General features: G+C 40.5%; 1 protein-coding gene across 4 annotated transcripts in view; it reads left to right on the top strand.

Moving 5' to 3' along the window:
- The window catches only part of LOC311025974 (neurexin-2-like), a gene marked incomplete at its 5' end in the record, with an annotated part of 83,652 nt that extends 60,005 nt beyond the window's left edge, over positions 1-23,647 (top strand). For all 4 annotated transcript variants that reach the window (XM_084029191.1, XM_084029190.1, XM_084029193.1 and 1 more), the window contains 6 exons: positions 6,657-6,838; positions 11,468-11,639; positions 13,948-14,037; positions 15,587-15,915; positions 17,863-17,947; positions 21,065-23,647. In XM_084029191.1, the coding sequence (XP_083885317.1) occupies positions 6,657-6,838; positions 11,468-11,639; positions 13,948-14,037; positions 15,587-15,915; positions 17,863-17,947; positions 21,065-21,867 (1,661 nt within the window). In that variant the 3' untranslated portion in view covers positions 21,868-23,647. The remainder of the gene's footprint in view (positions 1-6,656; positions 6,839-11,467; positions 11,640-13,947; positions 14,038-15,586; positions 15,916-17,862; positions 17,948-21,064) is intronic.
- Between the last annotated feature and the right edge of the window lie 2,440 nt (positions 23,648-26,087).

Raw genomic sequence — 26,087 nt, 5'->3', positions numbered from 1 at the left:
AAACACATGGACACCAGCACAGAGAGGACGTTCCTGGTGGTCTATTTAAAGAAGGGCATGTGACGGAGAGTCATGTTTTTTTTCAGTAAGTACATAATAGAGTACATTGCCCTGTTGTACCGTTTTATTGTATTTTAAGCTTCTATGTCAGACATCTTGATATTAAAGTACTGCCTATTGTTGTGAAGGAACACGGTAATCTCATTGTTCCCCATTTTATGAAGATGTATGAGAGCTACAGTAAAATTGCTTTCATTTCACCAGATAGATTCGTGAAATGGGGCTGCAACAGAGAACTATAATTATAACCTCATATTTTTCATCAAGGTTTGATGTGTCTTGCTCAGTTGCATGCTGAAAATGTTGCCGTCTCCGAGCAAAGGAGAGACGAGCAGAGAAGAATGTATAAATGGCTTGTAAACTGTAGAGCAGAAGTGCTCCTTCAACAATGATTGTACCTGCTGCAAAATTATTTCTGGGAAGCCTCTATAGCCATTGTGAAAACAAAATGAAGGTCTGAGATTGTGCAGTGAATTCACTCTAAAGTATTTGTATTAGGCAACGAATGGATCCAAAAAAAGATCAGGAGGCAGCAGAAACTATGCAATGATTTAATTGAAAACGCTTACAGCATTGAGGCCAACAAAACAACAGTCGAGAACACGAATTATAACAGAACTCCCAACTGACAACCAACAATTGAAAGACAGGAATACAAAAATGTGGAAACGAGTTTGCTTTTTTGTACTTCCAGTTCCCTCGTTTCGAAGTCGAAGGGCTTTTTGAATGGGTTTTTGGTTAGTCGCCTGAAATAAGGTCTGTGGTTAACACAAGCTTCAGGAAGTTTTGTTCCACATCATATGTGTCGGTAAATACCTCTTAGTGGCTAAATGAGACTACAAAACGCCAGCTAGACCACCTCCACAGCCTCGTTGTGTACACTCGGGTGGTGTAGTTCATTTATAGTGCAACTCCTAAAGGCGATTGCACTTCCAACAATCATAAAAGTGGTGTTCATTTGTGAAGATTATCTTCTATCTATCGAACAAAATGTGCAATATGTGTCGTAGTCTTGTGTTTGTCATAAAACCTATGTTGTGCAATATTCCAAAATCGTGCATGAGGCAGGGACGACAAAATGAAACAGGAAGTGCAAGCCAAAGTCCAGAGAAACCATGATAATTTGATGTTTTTGAAAACTTTTAAAATCTTCACAGGAAGTTAGGTCTAGGCAACAACTCGGGTGATAATGTCAACATTTACTTTTAGTTTTGCATGGGACAGGAATACTGGTCTCCTGGATGAAAGTCCTGTGTGTGTTTGACCCATCCACCAGCTCGCCCAAAGCTGACTCTCATGGACTTTACCATCCACTAGTGCCGTGGGAGGGTTTACATTGGAGCAGGCTACAGAGGTCTGGTAAACCCACTTATTTTTAACTCACTAGCCACAGATTCTCCCATGCACTAAAAGTGCATGTCAGCCCTGCTTTGCAAACAGAACACAGAGAAGCTTGTATCACTCCACACTCTCTCCTCATATAGCCATTACTCAGCTATATTTTTACATTGCAAATATTTGATTTGGGGAAATACTCTGAGTCGTATTTATAGGACCTTCAAATTAACTATTTTGTGATAATACAGTTAAATATGGGAATATAAGGAAAGACCAGCTGATTTTGACAATTGACAAAACCAAATATTTCAGTATTAATTGCATAAAAACAGAAGAGAAAAACGAAAAAGAAAGGCTGCAAATATTCTATAAAAGCTATGTTGGTGCATATGTGGCAAATGTCTTTGCGACTTTTACAATAGGTGAATGCAGCGTTGCAGAATTGCATTGGAGTTCATCCTGGAGACGAGTGGGAGACAACCTTAATGTTATGGTAGAAGGAGGGAGTCGTTTGAGACGCTCTGAGCTGTAGACATTCAATTTGAAAACCAACGGTCTGGATACGTCTTGCTGATCGGAGCAGAGCCAGAAATTCACCATAATACAGTCGGAGTGTGTCTGCAGCAGCTGCATCCGTGGTTATTTAAGACTCACAGGATGTTCAGGTTGTCATTTCATTGATTAAATTAATTGATTTGATAGATTTGATTACGAAAGTCTGCGTTCGCCGCACTAAGTACGTGATGCCACTTCCTAACTTGAACACCATATTTTAACTTGAAGACCTTATGTCCTCTCTGTCAGGCTTTAGACTGCACCCATTCATTCTCATCATTTAGCTGAGCTGTATTTAATAGACCATGGAAGATGTGTGCCTCAGATGCCATAAGTCAAACGACAAATTCAGACTTAATAACTCTCCATAACTCTCAATTTCTGCAAAACGGCTCCCCGTTTGGAGATTTATGTTGAGTTCATATGCTAAATCAATCAGGTTTGTTTTTCTAGTTAAGTGCCTTTGTTGGACTCTTTGCTTAATGCCCCTGCAGCATACTGTGCACTGTGGTGCACCTTGGCATATTACCCTGTGGTGGCCATGTTTTTGACTGTGGAGAAACCTTCTCCATACACAAAGATATATGTGCTTGAGTATAATTATACATATCATCTGCTACTGTTTACTGTTTGCTCCACTGCTTTGTGTTACTGCTGTTACTAGTTGCTATTTGTGTGAGTCATGCCTTTTTTTCTAGCCCCTTAAAAGTCATGATTAGTTATATTATGAGAGCTAATCCTCACTCGCCCATGCCACAGGCATTGTCCGATCCTCTACGACGGGAAGCTGAGGGGGCCGTGATTAATGCTTTTCACATCTAAATTGTTATCACCGGCATCGCAGTGTATTTATGAGTCCTATGAGCAGGATGCCTCGCCTCTTGCATATTCAGCTGGCTGAGAGCACAAATGGAAAAAGGACAGGCTGTTTGAGTGGGTAGCATGCATCTTGGCACAAAGCAAGGATCCATACAGTTACATTTCATTCGTACAGATCTATTAAGGCACGATAGCCAATTAGGCTTGCTCTATAGAAATCTCTTAGGCCATCACAGCGTAAAAAGCGGACGAATCCATTATATGACCCACGATTCTGTTGACCTGTGCAATGTATTAAACCAACAAAAGGGTTTTGATCGTACCAACTATATCATATATCAGGAATGATACAGCAGGCACCAAGAGTATAACAACGTGTACAGTATAATTAATTTTCAGTGTTCCCAACTAATGATGATGTGATTTGCAGCTCACTTTGCAGTTGAGATTCTCCAAGGGAGCCATATCATTGGAGCAGGAGTGCGATGTATGGCCATGAGAGACGAGCAGAGGGCTCCCGGGAGATAGTCGGCAGAGAGAGAGGGAGAGGAGGGCCACTTCAAGGGAGAGGAGTGTGTTGTTTATAGTGCAATCTTAACGAGACTGATTTACTGCCTGCTTTAGTTGATGCCGCTCCACCATAGAGAGAGGAGGAGGGATGGAAGGAGACAGGAGAGGGAAGCAGAAAGGTGAAATGAAATGCTTTAACGTCATGACTAATGCAGGAATTACTGCCGTCAATAGAGAGACGCTTCCTGCAGGTGCATTATAGTCTATATTTCATGATGCACATTACAACGGTCTTTCCTCTTCTTCACCCTCACCTTTATTTTCTGCTCATGTTCCCAGTGAACGGCGCGGAGTACAGTACATTAGCTGTAGTCACAATACATTGGAAGAAATGTTTTTCTAAATTCCCAATAGTATTGTAATGTTTTGCCGCGTTCAAAATTTCAAATTGCATTTACGAGGGTGAAACTCACATTTTTCTCAAATATATCCCTCTTTACTGACATTCCGACATGGACGTTCCTGAAAATCAATCAAATATGGATAATGTAATTTAACCCAAATGTAATGCTAATTGTGTGTTATATCATAAATGCACAGTATTGTAAATATAAGAATTAAGGTAGACAAAGAGACAATGACTAAATTGCTCATAGATGGTGCATGTGAGCGTCTATGGTCAACGATTTTCCAAGTGACATCAGTTAAGTCCCCAAAATGATCCAGTTTTTTGCTGATCGTGACATTTATACTTGCAAATGTGACGGGTGTAATGATCTAGTTTTAGGCGTACAACATTGGGAACAGTTCACTAGGATCCCCAAGTGTTCATATTAGCTTTGTGTTCAAGACTTTATAGCAGTGAAATTTGAAACGAGACCCCATGTGGAATTAGGTCTCATAATAAGGTGATCACAGCTCGCCTGCTTTTTTTGTTCGGTTTCCCAAGAACAATAAAGATATATATATAATTGAACACAATGCCAGCGTGAAACTTAATGTTTGATTTTTGTTAGGGTAGTTTGTGGAGTAGTTTATGCTGCAACAAACATTATCAGCAAAAGTTTGTTTTACTATAATGAATCGGATAGTTAATCGGTACATACAGTATCTGTGTAAAGATCTGTGCTTTCTCAAACAGAAAGAAAAGTGATTTCATGGACCAGACAGCAAATTAAGATGACCAAATGATTAGCTTTGAAACAAATGCTGCCCTTTTCATTTAAGTCAAAGTCAGCACAAGGTGTTTTCAAGTCTTTGGACTATAGAGTGTCCAATGTTAAGAGAGCATTCACCCAGGTGACCCAGCAGTAAGTTCCTGTCAATAAGAAGCCAGTGGTGAGTGCCTATTACACTGAACAGAGTGCTCGAGTTCCTACGTGGAAGAAATTGAGGCTACAATTTTGCCTCAAGTGTTTTTCTGTGCTTCACTTAAGAGATTCCACTGTCAAAAAATATACGTTTTAACAATAATTTTCAGGTCTCAGGTGTAAAAACAAACCCGGAATGACACGTATTTAAGGATTTCTATTAAAGGTAATTGTTGTTTCTTCTGTAACATAACGACTACGCGTTTATCAGGGCGTAATGCTATCATCGGAGGACGGCACCTTGTCTCTCCGTTTGCAGTCCCGATAGGCGAAATGAACATTGACAGCAGGGAGAGCCGCCTTAAACCTGCACGGACTATATCAAATGAGTTACGGCTCTGATTTTGCTGCTCTCACACAAATTAATTTAGCTAATTCATATTTAATGAACAATCCCGGGGTGGCCGAGAGGTTAGGAAGAAATCCCATCACGTCATGAAAAGGTGTCGGATTTACAATCTGATCAGCAAATGGATTTTAAGCCTGCATGGATTTTCTCCGGTATCTCAGCAATTACAGCAAGATTTGCAAATGAAGAATTAACAGGAACTTGACTCAAGGACACTGGAGCTGAATCTGCATTTTTTGCCTTTGTCACGTTGTTTGACCGACAACAACTGGAGTGTAGGTAGATGGAGTCACCCTGTTATCGATGTCATCTTGGTGTCGGATCACTCTTTCCCAGCGTAGGGTAGTTAATTGCACTCTGACTCGAGTGACCACTCATTGATTTGACGTACAAGAAAAAAGTAAAAGGTCTCATTCAAGGATCACAATACAATCAACATTAGGTCAGTCAAGAATTATCGGATAAGGTTGCTCCTATGGAGTGAAACAAAGATCAATAGTGATGTTTTAGATGCTATTTTAACAAGAGATACAAACCTTTATTAGTTTATGATGTCCAAAGATCAGGCTGACTTTGTGTGCGGTTGGGGAACCATTTTATGTTTCTATGGTCTGCAGGATAAAGTGTTAAACATTGAAATATCTTAATTGGTCAATACCGTTCTGAAAAACGCTGCTGAACATATTGCACTACATCTTGCAGCTTGTAATATCGCGTTTAAAAAAAAAATGGTTTAAAAACTTGCCAGGATCATTCCTTTGTGTAAGATTCGGAGCAAATTGGTAGAGGGCAATTATCAACCCCTGTCCATATGGGGAGCCATATCAAACAAGATTATACATTTACACAAATTAACAGCTACATTAGCAAAACTGATTAGTTGTATGAATATGCCAACACGTGAACAGAAATCTTCCATTTTCCCCGTGTTATTCAGCATGACTTTCATATAATGTATCGCAATTGGAAGTATCTTTCACTACTTAGTGTGGACACAGGTGGACTCGTACACCGGTCTCGTGGTTGAAAGTCTTCTCTTTGTTTGAACTTTCCACCTAATGAGTCTTTCACAATATTTAATATGCCACTAGCTCTAGTCGTTGCACAGTGTTTAAATACCTGAACCTCTTGGATGAAAGGAAAAACTTAAAAACCTAAAGCAAGTCCTGTTCTCTACAATAAAGCTTTTCAAAGATTTTGCAAACCTGTAGATTGAATCTCTACATGCCATCCGGGATTATGTGCTTTATTTGCTAAATTCTGTGAATTCCTTGCAGGGCAAACTGCACCCTCAATTCCATGCCCACAGTGTCGGGCCCAGCCTCGGTATTTGCAGCGAGAGCCATGTGGTTTCATGATAAAGCTGGTGTCATTTGTTTATCTGCGAATGCGATGCTTCATCATACTTTGTAAATTAGGCCACTTAACTGTGATTTAAGAGTAAAGCAGATCTCTTTAATAAATCTTTCCTGCTTCCTTCCTTTCTTTCTCTTTGCCTACTGTGTTGTTTTGAAAAATGAATGGGGGTCTCCGCAGCGGTGGGGTTGGACTGTGGAATCGAATCTCATCTTTGTATACTAGGGATGATAATTTGGGAAATAAAAACAATATGTAACAGAGACCTCTTGTCTTTCTCTTTCTGCCTGCTCTTCCAGCTGGGACCACGTATATCTTCGGGAAAGGTGGGGCTCTCATCACATTCACCTGGGCCCCCAATGAGCGGCCGAGCACCCGGGCCGACCGGTTAGCCGTGGGCTTCAGCACTCAGCAGAAGGATGCCATCTTGGTGCGAGTGGAGAGCACCCACGGGCTCGGAGACTATCTTCAGCTGCACATAGTGAGTATATTTTTCCAATATTCAGACACATAAAATAAATGCAGAAACGTTGTTAGATATGTTTTGCCACATATTTTAGTTTCTATAAAAATTTTTAACAGGACAAGTTATACAAAACAACAGCATCCTTCATCCAAAAATATTATATTATAAAAGCGGCGTAAACGAAAAACACAAAAATCCTCCGATCTCCTGAAAATCAGGACAATGTGAAGTGGGCAGCTAAGTGGAGCAGCGGAACTAGTCCGCTCTGTCTGCACACACAAGATAACAAACGCTGAGATCATTTTCTACCGTTGTTTACATAATGCTTGTGTTTTGACGTAAAGAAGATAAGTCAGGTTAGATATCTAGATGGCTCCTTGGAAGCAACTTGGACTCGTGCAAAAAGTGGCTGCTCAGCAGCTGCCAGCGACGGTCTTCTCTGGAGGGAAATCAGTCATTTTAGCATGTAGTCACAGGACAGATGTGCCATATTGAAGATCAGAGGGGCGATCCATCAAAAGTCCACGTGTGGTGTAATAATTAAAATAACACCTGTTGTCAAAGGACAGTACAAAACACCCACGAGCAGACTTAGACCCTTATTGGCAGACACTGTGATGTTACCAGTAAAAATCCAACCATCTCTTTATCATTCCCCTCATTATTTCCCATAACAAATGGCCCTGTCCTTGTGATGGTCCAGATTGTTATTCAAATGTGCAAAACATGAATATCATGTTAATGAATCAGATGTGACATCACACTCATTCCCAGTGTCTTCCTGTCCAAACCGCGTTCATATTTCGATATCAACTAACCTTCAGTTCATTGTGTTCACTATTTGGTGTTTTTATGATTACGTTAGATATGGCCTTCCAAAGACTGAAGGTGAGGTATTACAATATGGACTCTAATATCCAAAATCATTCTTTAAAAATGAAAGCTGAAACGTGTTTCTAACATTCAACAAAGAAGTAATGGTGTTTCTTCCACAGTTGCTTTGTACAGACACGATTTCCAAACGGCCTCGTTTTAATTGTTCATTCAGTTGTAACGGTGTGAGACTGACCTTGCCAGCCTTGGACTCTTGCTAGTAAATGCAAAGCCTGCGTGCAAAGGAAGCTGAAAAGATTTTTTTTCCTCCAGCATCTGCCAAGTCCTTGCATCCTGACAGATTGCTTACTTTGACACCTTATTACTGCTCAGCGGAGGGGAATCGAAAAAGAGTTCAGAGGGTGTTGAGGTTGCTTTAGTTGGCTTCTCTAACTAAACTTCATGAAATCTTTACTGTTGTGTAAGGACCCGAATGGTCATTTATTTATCCATCAATAATTCATCATGTATTTGATAGCTTGGAGAGAAGCAGGAAAGGCTGGGAGGGGGGGACTTGATACATAGTGCCCCTTGAAGAAGAGGAGGACTGTGAAAACTAGGTGAAGACTGGTCAAAATAACACTGGCCACAAGGGAGAGTTGAAAATAGGAACAGAATCAAATGATATATGACTTTTATGTGCTACAGGGGGTTGGGGCTTCCAGGTGAAGAACAGAATTCACAATAATCTTCCTCAGATATAAAGCTTTTTTTTTCGATTCAAAACTACAATATGAGGAATAATCGCAGTGGATCTTCCTTAAACCGAAGGGGTCAAAACTTGACTAAAATCATAATAAATGTGGATGGATCCTTTCATTGTGTTTGAAATGCTCTTGATGACAGACTATTAGAACAATCTTGGTGTCACATTGGTCTACCACTAGATTTGTGTTTAAACGGCTGCAAATCGCCTCATTGTCAGTGCTTATAATGTTTCATTAAAATGGCAAAAAAAAGAATAATCTGCACTTATTTTTATGGAAGATGGCTACAATAAATTGTCACATAATTGAAACTTTGTGGATGGCACATGCACAACCAAATGCTTTATACAAAAAGCAACAAACCACATTCAGCATTAGGAACATTAGAGAGGCTTTGAGTTTTTGAAAAAGTGCTATAAAAATTTTAATTAAATTATTATTATTATTTGCAAACGTTCATGTTTTTATGGAGAAAATAAAAGCTTAAACAAAAAGTAGTAATTGTGGAAAAAGATAACGATTAGAAGCATTTTTGCACGGCGGAGCTTTACAGGAGAACAGATGACGAAGTTACACAGTAGCCTAAATACATATTTATGCAGGATGTTGTTTTCACATGCGTGTTTTTTTTTTAATAAAAAAAAAACATTTTCTGCCTAATGGAAAAAACACTTCACACTAAACTCATGAATGGGGCAGTTTCAAAGCTGGACCTGCCTTCTGTATGCACCCCACACACACTGGGATTCCTCATTTCAAATGTATGATGGATAAGTTAGGTACAAGACTGCGTGCTGTGGTTATTATAACTTTAAAAGAATATTCTTTTTGTGATTGGAATCAAAGTTTTTTTCCCTTCCACCACCACTGAAATTCATTTCAGAGAAAATATGTGCCTTTGATCATTTGCGAGATGTGTAACGGTTCAAAGGAATTAGAAAACAGCTCGCATTATAGTGCATGGAGCAGTTTTATTATTTATAACTATCTGTCATTTCCATCCAGTAATCTGCTTTGAAAAAGAAAGGAATAGATTCTTGTTTCCCGCTCAGGTTTAAAAACAGCATTGTTTTTGTATTTTATGCTGAGTATGATGAGGTACTCTTCATCATGTGGGAAAAAGAAAGTCTCTGAACTTTAACACTTGCAAGCTCCCCTCTGCCTGTAAGGACACCGCTCCAGTAAATAGTCGATCAAAGGTTTCCAATGCAGAAACTGTTTGCTGGTAACAAACTAAGACATCATCAGATGAATTCTGATCTATCCACTCTATGTGCTGTTTAAAAATGCATCAGGTGGCAGCGCCGTCGCATCATTGAGGAATTAAATCCTTATGATAATTTATCCTCATAAATATCGCTCCTTTCCCTCCGATGTGAATTCGAGGAGACTGCAGCTAAGCTGAGATCCAACAGGGAACCCTCCGAGGGAACGCTCTCTCCATCCACGTTTAGAGCGAAATATCTAGGTGGGAGACTACGTGGCTTTTTCATGAGGTTATGCCTGACTTGCTTCATGCCCAAACACATGGGCATTAAGATAAAAAAGTGACCTGGAAAGGCCAAGTTTTTGTTTACTCAATCTGGGCTGCAGCAGCGTTGCTTCGCCAGCTGTCAACGGTGCTTTGGGGCTGTTTTGTAATCATGCTGTAAGACCGCGTAAGCAGAATAGAAGCGACTCTTTTGTTGAAGAGTGTTCTGGCCTTGGAGACATGAATTGTTGTCCAGAGGACACGGGATGAATTTGACCTGAGGCCGCATTACCCTGTAGTCCCCTAATGAATACTCATTAGTTTGCTTCTTAGGAAGGACTCCTTTTATATGAAATAAGTTAGATGTTGCTCTTAGCACCAAGTCTGTCAGCATGAATAATTATTTCAAAATTCAAAAAGGTTTTTTGAAGGATTTTACATATGATTACGGGGTGAGAGCCAAAGCTCCGAGACTGGTTTTAGATCACACAATAGCAGCCACCATCAAGGTAAGAAAAGAAGTATTTCCGTCTGCATATTTGAATTTCTGGTCTTTCAGTCGGAAGAAAAAGGGGAACAATCAGTTCAACCAATAGTCCCTTCGAGTGTCACACACATACTAACAGCCGGCTAGTAATGACAGGTTGTGAGTGAATTCAAATATATTTTGGTGTTAATTGACTCTAACTTTCTCCTTTAAGTCAAAAAACCTGTAAAAGCTTCAAAATACTGTTCATTTTAATTTCATTGGAAATCAGAGGCTGTGAAAATGTTTCTACATCCTTTGATTTTCACTCAACCACTGTTACCAAACCATAGTACGGTGTGTATATATATATATATAGTATACATACAATTACTTTAATTTAACTTTGGGAATAACATTTTCTCGTGCGTGTGAAACATGCTGTAAAACTTGTTGCATAACCACTAGACTGCCTGTTAAATGAGAACCGTTGTAGACTGGCGAGCCCTCCACATTGTAGGGTTTGTTTTATTTGCTATTGATGTTATGTCATCAGACTTACAAAGGTTATAGCAGTCCAACCGCCGGTAGATTGTCTGCAGAGATAAAGTGCAATGTTGAGCCCCTCTGTGTACTGCAGAGTCGTGCGCCGTTTCTCACAATGTCCCCCACATATTAGCACTCTGACCTTGTGTTGCGTTTAGAGAGACTGCAAGGCAGCAAACGTGCAAAGGCCAGACAGGCACAGAGACCCCACACAGTTTGTTTCCAATGTTTCTTATTAGTGCCACCCAAAGGCTGGCCTGAGACGCATCTTTGATCTTTAAGGGAGGTTGGCAGCAGCAGGGGGAGGCTGACAGGGAGTTGGTCAACCAAAAGGGAAGCAGAAAGATTCTGTCAGGAGTGATCCACATCAGGAAACCTGAGCCGCCTGCAGAGAGGGAACGATGCAGGGCCCTAAAGGATGAACTACACATAATGTCCACGTCACAAAAGATACTACTTTTCCTACTTAAGAAGGGTTTCTTGCGTGACAACGTGAAGTAGAGGGAAACTCCACAGTCTGTGCATTTTAAGGTGCTTCGATGTGAATACTTGAATGCGTCGCGTCTGTTTGTCACCTGCAGGATCAAGGAAAGATTGGTGTCATCTTCAACGTGGGGACGGACGACATCACCATCGACGAGCCTGTTGTCATGGTAAATGACGGCAAGTACCACGTAGTCCGCTTCACACGCAGCGGTGGCAATGCCACTCTCCAGGTGGACAACCATCCGGTCATTGAGCGTTACCCACCAGGTAATGGACTTATGGGACAAACTGTGTGGTCATGTGACACATAGAGAGATGGCATGGAGCATCTGGATTAGTGAGAGAGGATTGCATGTCTGCCTATCGGACATAAATAATCCTTGAATGAGCGCTTGTGAAATCTACTGTTTGCAAAAATACTGATTGGCAATTGACCCATCACTCAATAAGCTATCTATTGAGTTGCTGCAGCTGGACATGCCATATTGCATAAACAATATAATAATCTGAAATGAATACATTTGCCTCACGCTACCTGGCTTTTTTGCAGGCAGTTGGGGATAGGTGTGGCTGATGAGAAAACAATTTTTATTTACAGTGAACAAAAGCAGCATCTTCCCTCTTAAATTGGCTTTTCATGAGTATATTAAGGATATGCATATGTGGCCCAAGCAAGGTTTTCTAGATGTTTTACAAAAGATGTAATACTTAAATATAAGTCTGAAATATTATTTATCTATTTGCTGTTAATCTACTCACCTCTAGTCTGAAAAGATCGTGTTAACCAACCTGGGTGAATATGTTGCCATTAATTCAGTAAATTATTGGCATTAAGACTTTTGACCTAACAAGGTGACATTTCCATGACATCTGTTTTACATAAAGATTGATGGATTCAGCTGAATTTATACAGTTTATATATTAAAGGGCTCAGTTCAATAATGACCAAGTCATAAGTGTTTTATATTTCAGTGTTGGTGCCATATGCTATCACATAAAATACCATGCATAGGCATAGATATATATATAATAATGTGTTACCCAGACTGACGATAAAAGTGTTATCTTGGTATATATTTCAGGAAGCAACGCATGAAAACCTCAATTCCATATTTGGAAATGATATTGATACATTTTATTCTGGCTTATAGCTTTTGGAAAATGGAAATAAATTCACGGCTTTGCATATTAAATGTTGACTCCATCTGCATAGGCTCAAAGGCAAGCAGACAAAATGAAGGATCATCTAAAAGTTCCATAGCTTAACCACCTTTGTATAGTCATATGGACCAAAAAAAATAAAATATTTAATATGAACACAACCGGCTGTGCTTTAACCTGCTGTGAACCAATCAACCAATTAACCTTATTTAGAACAGGTGCACCAGCTGGCATAGCGGGAGGAAACCAGGTCCCCTCGCTGCCTCCAGCTGGTGCTCACAGCAAACACGCACATGCCACAGTTCACATAAATCAGACCTTGTGTAACGTCATGGACAGCCCTGCAGTTCATGCATTCAATCAAGCTCCCACTCAGTAATCACAGTTCTTTGAGGCATTTTAATGCTTAATGACTCATGGCATAGAAATGTAAAAAAAACAAAAAAAACTGTACTTTTGATGTAAAGGGAGTGAACATTGCATAGATGACAAAAGTATAAAGAAACATACTTCTCTTAACATTTGTGTGAGGCAAAAACACAAAGACACTGCCTGCAGCTTCCCAAAGGCTCTACCAATGTTTCATTTATTTTTGTATGAAACAGTATATTTCCTGTCTTAGCTTTCATTCAATGAATTCCTCTTCTGTGTTTGCATGTGTTAAATAGAGTGCGTAAGTCTTGAGAGCAGATTCCTTCCTATTTGCCCTGTTTCCACAGTGCAGTTTTGCAAGACAATTCATAAACCTTTCCAAAAATGTAGGTATTGGTGTTAGAACTAATGTTAAGCCAACACTGGGCTTCTTCATAAAGTCTCTTGATTTTGTATGAAGGAGTTATATATCTGTTTAATTCAACCCCATGAGTTTTTTGAGACATATCAATAACTCATGGGAGCTACAGTAAAACCCCATTGTACCACACAGCATCTTATGACAGTGGGGCGAGACTTTTGCACTTTATTATGACTCCAGTCAAATTTAAAGGTGAATGTTTCTGCTATGATTGTATCGCTGTCTAAATACAACAACTGTTTTCCTGTGTTTGTTGAAGTTTTCATAATGCTTTCTTGTGTTACTTGAATTAATCTCTTCTTCTTTTTTTACAGTACATAAACTCATTTTACATTTGACTGTAATTGCTATTTACTTAATTTTATGCTTTGCTTAAAAATAGCTAAATAACTCTAACTAGCGTAGCACATTATAAATAGCCTAAACAGTACTCTAATTAGCATTAACGCTGTGACTCGTGATAACTAGATAACTCTAAGTAAAGCACAAGTTTCTTTTAACTCACAGCTGGGTTAAAATGGATAACTTGTTAAACCTGCTAGCCATTATACTGTTTCTAACCATTTGATCTTTCACCTTGCAGACTTTAACCTTTAATCTGTCTCTCCAAATTCTTTGAAGGACACTTTGATAATGAGCGACTGGCTATTGCCAGACAAAGAATGCCATTCAGACTTGGTCGGGTAGTTGACGAGTGGCTACTCGATAAAGGTAAAAATTAATTGATTAATGAATTAATAACTACTAAATAACCTTCCCCCTTGAGAGGTGCAGTGCCAGAAGACAAGGGTGACAAGGATGGAGTTACCCAGATGTGTACATCTGTTAGAATTGGACTTTCTATTGGCTATGAACTTTGATGACCACAGTGTAGCTTCGAGTGGGATTCAAAAATAAGCGTCAAAGCAAAGCGGTGTAGCATACTTGCCATTCATTCTTTGTCATCCTTCCACCTTGTGGAAAGCTGCACCTTAACTACGATTTTAAACCAATAACTAAAAACACATAACCCTTGTCTAACCCTCTATCGCCCCTCTTACCACTGTGTATAATTAGTTACTGTGTGTAATTATTCCACATAAAAATCATTAAAATACCAACATTTACATGAACACCAGTAAAACTAACATGTGCCATACGTTGACCAGGTCTCATTGCTCTTAAACTGACAATTTAAAGCTCCAAATTCATTTATATCCCCTGTCTTGTCTCCCTGCAACCTTGTATTGCATTAACTTGCACAACCAGATTTGCAAACTGACTTTTTTTTTTTTTTTTTTTTGCCGCAACAAAACAGCCCTGACAGGGAGTTAAAGGAGATCACTGTTTGCAGCCAATAACTTTGCTAATAAGTATTCTGCAGAGATTGGGCCCACTACTGCAGTCCTCCTCCTCTGATGTAACACTGCTTACCAGACAGTGATGCTGTTCGAGATATCATTGCCCCTTTCAGGAGGTGAGACAATCGGACTAGGGGGAGCCCAAAGCAGAGCATTAGGCTCTCAGATTCATTAAGCTTCAGTCTGAAGTATAGTAAGATGGCCATTTTAATAATTCAAGCATCTCTTCGGAGTTGCATTCTTGCACCATCTGTTTTGGAGTTTCCAAATATCCTGGGAAAACATCTGCTCTTTTTCCCTACTGATGAAAGAAGAAACACTCTCCGATCAGTAATCTGTTGTTTGAAATGAACGCATTTGTCAAAGTACTGCAGTAAGCATCAGGTGCTGCACAGTTAGCTTGCAAAACCTATCCCCACTAGCTCAGTTATACCCAAGCTGACCAGGTTATAAAGAGAGGCATCTTCTTAGTGATCTTGTCTCTCTTAAACCACCAAAACCCGTCAGACCCAGTTCCCAACAAGCATCAGGGATCAGCAACAGATGACAGGGATTCAGCATTCATGAACATTTGAGTCATTTTCTAACACACCGTGGTGATGCAAAATGTCTCTTTCCTATAAAAGCACTGAAATAAATACTTAAATATATAACCCTTGTAACCTGCATGTGTAAAGTCTCAATCGTAAACTTCCTCCAATGAACCTCCCCCCTTTTAAAATTAACATCTAATTCAGTTTTAAATAAATGACAAAGTATTAATGTGATAATCACTAAAGCCCGCCTGGTTCAGAATGATGTTGCCGTGGAAACGCTCCCGTATGACTTCTCTATGTCTCTTCCACTATTCTCCCCCTTTTTCCACCTCCTTCCTTTCTTTCCTTCTTTCTTTCTCTCTCTATGTCTCCGTCTAACTTTAGGGAGACAGCTGACCATCTTCAACAGCCAGGCGGCCATTAAAATCGGTGGTCACGATAAAGGTCGGCCGTTCCAGGGTCAGATTTCAGGCCTCTACTACAATGGCCTCCAAGTGCTCAAGCTGGCGGCGGAAAACGATCCCAGCGTGCAGGTGGACGGGAACCTGCGTCTCGTCGGGGACTCGCTCTCCGTGTTGACCACCGACGCCACCTCCGCCACACCGCTGGCGGTGTCGGACATGTCGACCACCATCATGGAGACCACCACCACCATGGCCACCACCACCACCCGCAGGCAGCGGTCGCCCAGCTTGAGGGAGAGCATCTCAAAGGTCAGAGAGAGTTTAGTGGAATATCGGAAGAGGTTAATTGGTTTGTAACTTAGATGAGGGTTCCTGTCGCCACTTTTCCAGGAGATAAAAGTGATGTAATTTTAAAATGCTTCAATAACAGAAGAGACAAACACACTAAAGCAATCAAAGTATATAAGATGGGGGCTTTTCTGTTGTTTTTTTAAATACATTTTATTGTTGCACTTATTTTACTATACAGCTTTAGGAATTGATGTTGTTCTGAAAATGGCTCTGCCCTTTGAAAAAAATCATTTACATGAAACTTAAAAAAAAGAAAGGGATTTCCAAATTTCCAGCAATTTGGTTATATGTTTTAGAGCATTCTTAATGGATATTGACCTTTCATTTATCAATTCAGTCAGCATTCTCCTCCAAAGAAAAATTAGGATACACAACTATTATTGAATGATATGTTCAATTTATTTTCCCAGAAGAATTTCAACCCTGGGATTAAAGTAGCATCATTTTCTCTTGTATTAAACGTCTATAGAAGTGAAATAATACACCTGGATCCTCCACGCTGATTCAATCTCAGTGTCACGTTTCATATTTATACCGTTCATAGTTTTGCCATTTATGTGTTAACACACACTTTGAAGGCTAACATATGTCCCTGTATGTCTACGGCATCATCCTCTGTAAATAAAAGAGCACCATCACATAACCAAGGACAATCATAATAAAACTGATTCCTCTGTTCCCCTCGACACCTGCATTGGCCATGGCCCATAACATTGGAAAAAGAATGATTTATTCATTAAAATTGATTTCTTCTAAAAAATATATATAATTATTATCGAACATCCAACAACATACATTCTTAAATTGCCTTTTTCTGATTTAAAAGTTATTCAGAGCAGAGAGGAAGATGAACTTTTTTCACCTTTTTTTTTTATCAAGACAGAAATTCAAACAGACCACATAGGAGGAGTATTATGCCTTTTTCCTTGGTGTATGAAAGGTGCTATACAAATATAGTTGCCTCGCCTTATGAGGCTCATCGGATACAACGATATCATTAACATCCGATTTTCCTTATTGTTAAATACATTGTGCATAAGAAAAATGTCTTATCTGATAATTATGAGGACAGAATCAAAAAATTGTCTTTATTTTCAAGTGTGCTGGGTAATAGTAACATTCATGCTTCTATGTACGTTTGAACTGGCTCGACGATGCTTGGGCTTTTTTTATTCAATGCATATGATTTTACTGCATCCAGACTGGACGTTGAACATGACCAACCACCATTTCAAATGAGTTGGTTTCAATCCAAATGCTGCAAACCTGCTAAATTGGAATTATTTCAGCAGTTATACTTGGAGTCCTGAGGTTTCAAAGAAAAATCTCCGTGCCTCTCCTATTTAAAGTGCAGTGTGCATTTTTATTACATTTTCTTTTGTCCAGTCTCTCTAAAATTGCCTTCTCTGTATTTTCAATTTACCCAAGTAATCCATTTGTGAACCATTTATTTTCCGCTCTGCTGAGGTATTCTGAGTCCTCTGTGCACCCCAGAATCCAATTTAGACATATTCACTAATTTAGCATATACAAATTTGTTTTTGCAATATTAATAAAAAAATCTACAAAGTCTGAACTATAGAGGATTAAATGAAAACACGTACAACATTTAACCTACTGAGAATTTCCTCTCCATCAGCAGTACTTTGTTTGTAAACGTATAAAGTCAGCCACGGGGGTGAAGGATAAAAGAAGCAGCTGCATATGGGCTTATTTTGGATTTGTAGTCTTACTAGCGTTGCTCCAAGCAAAAACACTAAAGTGGTGCATACTGCAGTTTTTCCCCAAATAGGACAGTCATCCAGCAAAAAAACAACAACACCAAACTGAGCACAAATCTAGATGATGGGAACGTGTTGACTGTATATTTGTAACAACAACACATGTTCTCCATTTCCCTTTCAGCCGCAGAACTCTGATGATATTTTGGTGGCTTCAGCCGAGTGTCCAAGTGATGATGAGGACCTGGAAGAGTGTGAACCAGGAACAGGTGGGTCAACCGTGGCGAAAAAACAGATGGGAGTACAGCTCTCATCCTGAGATTATCGACAAAAAGAAATTAGTTTTTTTGTAAATCCTCCCTTTTCAGTTTGATAATAATAATAATAATAATTCTTTATTTATATAGCACTTTTCGCAGCACAAAGTCACAAAGTGCTTCACAAAACATAATAAAACCACACAACAAAGTGCTTTCACAAAACATAATAAGACAACACAGTATATACAAAGATGCAGAGCAGCAAAGAATAAAACAACGACAGTAATTAACTGCCATGCAGTTCAAAGGCCTGTCGAAACAGGTAGGTTTTTAACTGCGCCCTGAAAGCTTCAATCGACGCAGAGGCTCTTAAGTCTGAGGGAAGAGCGTTCCAGAGTCTGGGGGCCACCGAACGAAAGGCTCCGTCCCCTTTAGTTTTGAGGTTGGTTCGGGGGAGGGGAGCCCCTGGTCGGAGGACCTTAGGGACCGGCTAGTGGAGTAGGGCTGGAGGAGGTCGGAGATGTAGGCCGGGGCAGACCCATGCAGGGCATTGAAGGTGGTTACCAGAATTTTAAATTGGAATCTGAAAGCTATGGGGAGCCAATGTAGGGCGCGGAGGATAGGAGTGATATGACAGGACTTCTGTGAGCGAGTTAGCAGCCTAGCGGCAGCGTTCTGTATTAGTTGTAGACGGTCCAGAGATGATTTATTGAGGCAGGTAAACAGTGAGTTACAGTAATCGAGTCTGGATGAGATGAAAGTGTGGACGGCCAGTTCCAGTTCTGAGTGGGATACCATGGTTCTGAGTTTAGCAATATTTCTGAGATGGAAGAAGCAGGTGCGGGATAGGGTTGTGATGTGTTTGTCTAGGAGCATGTTTTGATCAAATAAAACGCCGAGGTTTCTCAGGCTGGAGCGGATGTTACAGGTTAAGGCCCCCATGTGGGCAGTCACCTTGGCTACGATGGGATCAGCAGCAACAATGAGAACCTCAGTTTTTTCTGGGTTTAGCTGGAGGGAGTTGCCTGCCATCCAGTTCTTAATGGTAGCTATGCATTCGAGGAGAACATTTATTTTGTCTAAGTTATCTGGTTTAAAAGATAGATATAGCTGGATATCATCCGCATAGCAATGGTAGGAAATACATTTGAAACTATTGATTAGGGGGCCTAAGGGGAGCAGGTAGAGAGCCCAAAGGATTGGAGCCAACACTGAGCCTTGGGGCAGGCCGCAATGTAAGGCTGCGGGCACAGATGTGTGAGGGCCGGCAGCCACAGTAAAGCTTCTCTCAGATAGGTATGAGGTAAACCATTTCAGGGCGTTCCCAGAGACACCTACCCAGTCTTTAAGCCTGTCTAGCATGATATGGATGTCCACAGTGATTCTGCAGTCGTTTATTCAGGGCTTTTGTCAAACAGCTGTCATTATGTGGATATTTGTCACAGACTGACTAGAAAAGTGCACTCAGCAGGATGCAGATCTCCGCCAGGCGTGTCTGCAGTGATCACGGCCGCAACACTTGATTGAATGAATACAAACCGCCTAAACCGCGAGCACATCAGACGCGTTTTTCACTCCACACAACAGATATGATCTCATTTTAATCTATTCGGCTGTCCCCACCGGCTCCCACAGCTAAACTACAGTTCACTGTGTAAAGCTTCATTTTGACTGTTCAAGGCCAAGGGCGTGCTTTCCAGAATCTTGACGAGGAAAGATTTGTACATTTTATAATCCGATATTCTCCCAAACTATAGGGGGAAATGTGTTGAAAACATGCTTTCAGTATGGTTTCTGCCCATCCGTGTAGGTAGAAAATAGCGGATGTGCACGGACAGGCAAAACCGCACGCAGCGCCTGATGATGTGATGTTACTTCGGCCGTGCAGACACTCGTGACCTTGGCACGGGCACATGCTTAAGGACACGGTCACATTTGCTTGAAACTTGGCCGGTTAAAAGTAGTGATGAGTCAGCAGTCAATACAATTAGAAAGCAGTCGATCAAATATGTCATGTGAATCACTGCAACCACAAGAGGTCCTTGAGCATAAACACTTAAAGCACTTAAAATATTAGGCTGATGGGTTCAGCAGTGTGATTAGACAAACACAGAGATGCATTCAAATACATGATCCTGGTGGAGATAACTAGCATCACTCCATCATGTGTATAAGGTTAAGAGTCATGTCTGTAACTTAGCAAATTGGACGGAAGCAGGAATCTCTATGAAGAGCACCAGGTCGACTTCTATTGATGGTAGATCAGGCTGTTGACAGAAAGAATCTGTGGAACTTAGGAAGGAGTCTGCCCTTACGGGTGCTTCAATTATTGATATGACCTTATCAGAATTGTTTGTTGTTTGCTGGTCCTGTAAAGTGTGACTCAAATAATGATGCAAGAGAAACTAGTGGCCACACAAAAACAAACTTGGCAGACTAAAATATTCCTCCGCAACCAGAAGACATTCTGACCTCGGAGTCGGATGAAGGTCAAATGTCAATGCCTAGCGTAAACATAATGTATATCCTATATACAGATCAATAAAACAATAAGGGTTTCTTTGGGGTGTGGAGGCACAGTTTGCTTTCAATTATTCCACGTGTGATTCCTACATAAAGTAACCTGTCTGTGATTTCTCTTGTCGTCCCCTTAACCCCTGCTTGCAGATGTGCACATGGCCGCATGGCCATTTGATTTACTGTTCTTTTTGCTTGTTATGTGCTCTTGTTTGTTCCATGCTCTTCACTCAGCTGCAGCCTTTCATGGGTCATCTTGTATGTTTGTGTCTACATGTGAGCTCTTTAATGTTTCTTGCTTTATCTTGTCGTGTATTTTTTCATAATGCTGCATATGTCATTCGAGAATGGAGGTTTTTTCCATTTGTTTTTCTCTTCATGTGCCAAATGTTGTAAATAATCTTGATTGTAGAATTCAGCATAATGTGTGTGATCACTGTGAATAAAACCACCGATAAGCCAGCTAATATCAGTTTAAATCCTCAGTAATATTCTACATAATGAGCAGATTGTGCCTCTTTTTTTTAACAAGCACAACTTTGCAGCCAGAATTTAAATTCTATTCCTGTTCTAATTTAGGATCCCCTACCTTTTCTGTTTCCTTTCTAGGAGGTGAATTAGTGTTGCCTATAATAACAGTGGATTCCCTTGAGCCCCCATCCATCGCCACCCGTTACCCCGTCATCCCTCCTCCCCCGACCCTCCTCTCCCCACTTGAAACCACCAAAGAGTCCCTGATACTCCCTCCTCACCCTTCCTGCCCCCCGGACCAGGAGGACTGTGGTGACACTGTGGAGGTCTCGGCCTTCGGCTCTGGGGAAATGACGGAATCTGACGACGAGGACTTTTACAATAAGAACTCCCCACTGGTCACTGACAGGACAGTCCTTCCTCCACCTCCCACCGACGGTGAGGGTGGAGTCCAGAAACCCCGCCCCCTACCTCCTTATGTTCCCACCACCAACCCCGACCAGCTCCACATCCCTGCAGGCAAAATGAACACCCGCGACCAGGTGCTTCTGCCCCCTGCTCCTCCATCCTCCCGAAACACACCAGGACTAACTTACCCCCCCAATTTTCCCCATGTGCCCACAGCCAACCCCACAGCCTCCGACGAAAAGAGCCAACCCGGCGCCGTGGAGGTGATCAGGGAGTCCAGCAGCACCACGGGGATGGTGGTTGGTATCGTGGCTGCTGCTGCTCTCTGCATCCTTATCCTCCTCTATGCCATGTACAAGTACCGCAACCGGGACGAGGGCTCCTACCAGACAGACCAGGGCCACAATTTTGCCAACAGTTCCACTGTGGAGGGCAACGGAGCAGTGGTCAAAGACAAAAGCACACCAACGGCCTCTGTGGCCAAGGCAATCACAAAGGGCAAAAAGAACAAAGACAAAGAGTATTACGTCTGAGAACGCAGAAGGAGAGAAGTACGGACTGAGACAGGAGGATGAGAGAGGAGGATTCCGTTTTCGCGCCCCGATCTTTGTCAGATCGACCATCGAAATTTCACAGGCCACAAAAAAACAACAACTGCACAAAGCAACGCTTGCTTTTAGCAATTGCATTTTTTTCTCGACAGTCAAGGTTGCCCAGCTCCTATTCGTGATAAAGTCCTCATACACAGCACAAGATCTGACACATCCTCTGAGTCTGTGTGCTCAGTCTGCATTCACCAATTCTTTTGTTGGGTTCTCATCACTTATGTTTTCAACGAGCTAGGGAAAAAGGCATACCCACTTTGGCTTTGTATATAGCATGGTACAGTGAAGGAAGTGCTGAGAACATCCGGACAGATTTGCCTAAATGTTTTCTTTGTACTTCTTTGTAATGCTCTATCTCAAGTCTCAATGTCCCCATTATGATATATGAAGCAGAACAGGCCACTTATTGAATTTTTATGGTAGATGAGCAGAGAGCGCTGCGGTAATTCTGACTCCACTCTAAATGAAAGCCCTTGTATTTGGATAAGACACCGTCTCTGCAGCCTCCATGTTATGTTTGTGTGGTTTTTAAACTCCGCAGTCACTCCTCCCTCTGTCCACAAGAGATGGTATTATGTTGCTAGTGCCGTATCACAACATGAAGCATGATATTTAGCTCTCCTGGAGAAAAAGACAGCATTTGAAAAAGGATTATTAAATAAACCAACACACTCTGGGCGGCGAAACCTTATAGTATGATGGATCAGAAACATTATTTATGTGAGATATCACATATTACGTTTGCCCTGCCATTCATAAGTGGCGATAATTGCGAATGAGTCAGTCTACACCAGTGAAGGTATTTCTCTGTAAACATTGCTTGTAAATGTACATATAGAGGTTAGCAGTTGGAAGAAGGGTTGTGTACTCAGTGGAACGGGTATGAAGATAAACGGCCAAGTAATTCTGCTCCCCCTCACACAAATGTGCATCAAAATTGCTGCCGCACGAACTTCACAGGAATTTGGAGGGAACACAGAATCCCGTTTTTCTTCTTGGAAAGGGGAAGAAGCGACCCTCATCACCAGAGGCTGGCTCAATCTTTGATCTCTTCCTTTCTCAAAACTGTCATGGGATCATTCAAAAAGCACACAATAAAATGTAAACATATCTTTGAGACATAGATATTCCTTGTAAAGCAGCCAAACATGTATTGTTTTTTATATATATCAGTTACTAAAAGACTATTCTATGAGATGAATAATTGAAGGTGTGTGAATTGTATTGATATTTCTCAGATATTTCGATGTATCTTGTTACCACTCCTCTTAACACGTTACATTTTAGATTGCCTTTTTACTTAAATCCAGACAAAAAGCACACTTTTCCTCAGATAGCCGCAAATATCTTTTGTTTCTGCGTCATTGACGGTTCAGATTATGCAGAGAAAACACAAGGACGGAGCCAACAAATGTTTTTGGTTTGTCGCATTGTGCATTTTATATGTGCTGAATCTGTTAACTCAATGGATCTGATAATATAAAGCCATTTTTTCTGTTGAGTTATGTCTGCATTTACTTCTTCATGCTTTGTGATTTCCTGTTTTTGTTTTTTTTTATGAAAGTGCCATTCAACATGAGCCGCTCAGTGCTCAGAAAATATTCCATTCCTCACTCATTGCTATTGTATAGTGTTCATGTGAAATGGATCTTAATATGTGTACAGAACGTGGATAAAGATGAAAATACACTTGATTATATACTTTGTACACACCTGTGTTGTGTGTTGCTTTTTGAAGATTCACAAAGAGAGTGCACTTTATTAGCCTTTTATTGTCGGACATTCAAAAATGAAGTGAAAGGTTGGGGGGCAATTTGGATTGAACTGACATGAATACGGATTTCAGGTTGAACATTCCTGCTATAAATGAGGGCATAAAACCACTGTTTTTAGAAAATTAACGTGATGTACTTATCCATCTACTCATGAGTAAACTTTAGGAGTTGTGAATGTTTTGGGATAAACACCGTAAAACTAACAATGTATCCATTTTACAGGGGTCACACTTTGCTAACAGTTAACGTGTTTAACATGAAGAAGCAGCATTTCACATAAAATCGTAGGTCATGATGTGTTTTAGAAATGTGTCTTACACTTGAGTTTCATCATCATCTACTCTCTCTCTCTCTCTCTCTCTCTCTCTCTCTCGTCCTTACTTGGGCGTTCTGGTGTGTTAGCGATGCCTGCATGTCCATTATTTATGATAAAAAGAAATGTTAAAGTGTCGCTGCTGTCTAGTTTAGGTCTCCCTTAGAAAAATATATTTCAATGAGGCTGACTTGTTAGAGCCGCTGGTGATTTACACCACGCTGTGATAGGTTCTAGCTCATGGCCTTTAAGTGACATTATTTGAGGATATCAGCCTGAGCATGGTGTAGTTTGTAAGATGTGGATGTCTACCAGGCACATAAGGCGCTATGACATTGCGTTATGGGAAGTAAAGCAGCCTGTGTTTTGGGGAGCTTGACCTATATCACAAGACCAGAAAGTCAGGATTTGGAGCTTTTCATCTAGAGCAAATTACACAGTATTTTCTATATATATATATATCTCTAACACATTAATCATGTGCTCATTGCCCAGTATGTTCCATTGTTATTATTATTATATGTATTTTTACTGCACGGATTGTGTCATATACACAATACAGAAATCAAGGCATTATATCTAACGAGTCTTGATGTAATTTCATTAGTCCCGTCCTCCTGATTGCTTTATCTCCTGACTTGCTGATTATTTCCTGTAAGAAAGAAAGGGGGGGGGAAAAGAGCATTCTGCTTCACATCGCTTGGGTAAAAACAATTATCTTTATGCCTGTCAGCAGTAACTGGCTTTTGTGTTGTTTGACTACCCCCTTCCGAGAACGCAAGGAACTGTAGGATGGAGAGAAAGGTTAACTCTGGTCCACATCACTGAACACCCCAATGATGTGATATATAGGCTCTAGTTGCCCTCACTAAAGCAGCCATCATTTATTCTGTAAGAGCACATGAGGTTTATCACAAAAGACGTGATTTTAGAGAGATTGTATTTCAAGCCAGCAGGGTCAGCTGTCCCATTAGCCCGTTTGTGCCGAGACTGATGGGAACAATCCTGTGGGCTAAGTGAGGTACGGTGTCAGTGCAGGTCTGGAGTAGGTGACGTCTGATCCGTGCTGACACTGGGTATCAAGCAGGGTGGTTGCAGGATATGATAAGCCACTACTGAGCATTGCTGAAATGTCATGAGCCTAATTCAACAAAACAGCTGTGACAAGAGAAGCCAAGATGACAACCGGGATGTCACATCAACTCTGACCTACCTCTGTCACCTAACATCCCATCCCATCCCAGATTTTCTTCATGCTGTAAGTATTTGCCCTATAGTTTATCAATATTTCTAACCTCATCTCTTGCTTAACACCACATAATGGTTTGTTATAAATCCGGGTAAGCTAAAGATTGTAGATATATTGTGAAAATGTTTAGCTGTCAGGCAGCAATAAAGCATTTGAAATTAGCCCCATCTTTACAAGCTGCAACATTAAAGTGATTAACTGAATATTAAGTAACGACCTCCCAGCATTGTGAATACTGTAGGTTTAAATTCAGGTGTTTCAAACTAATTAGAACTGCATCTTTACTAATGTATTTTCTGACTATTGACTCTTTGCTGTCTCTCAAGGCCAAAGTAGCACTGTCAAATCCTCACATCCACTATGTCAGCTCATTTTCGGTTGTGTGATGTCAATAACCTTCAGTTACAGGTCAACACAAAGCTCATAGAGACATAGAGCTCTTCATATTTCCCTTTATTCTTTTTATTAATATAAATCAGTTATTGTTGTTGAATGAGTCCTCACACTGGTCAGGTTAACATACCTTCATAAAACCAGAGCCTGCTGGTGCTGGACACCTTCCATCTATATGAATTCATGGTCAATACACATTGATTAAATTCAATTAAGTTAAAAAAAACATTTGTCCCTGGGGGGCAATTAAAGGCACATAGAGTAGCTGTAAAATAATAAAATGTACAAAAATAAAATGGCAACACAAAACAAGGCAAGCAAAAACTGTACAGATATAGATGACATTTATTTATTTATTATTATTATTATTAATATTCATAATTATAATTATTATTATTATTTATTAGATTTGCTAGCT

Source organism: Eutrigla gurnardus, assembly GCF_963514095.1.
Source record: "Eutrigla gurnardus genome assembly, chromosome: 15".
Classification (NCBI taxonomy): domain Eukaryota; kingdom Metazoa; phylum Chordata; class Actinopteri; order Perciformes; family Triglidae; genus Eutrigla; species Eutrigla gurnardus.
Note: the sequence above shows the minus strand (reverse complement) of the source record. Positions and strands in the feature narration are given on the sequence as shown.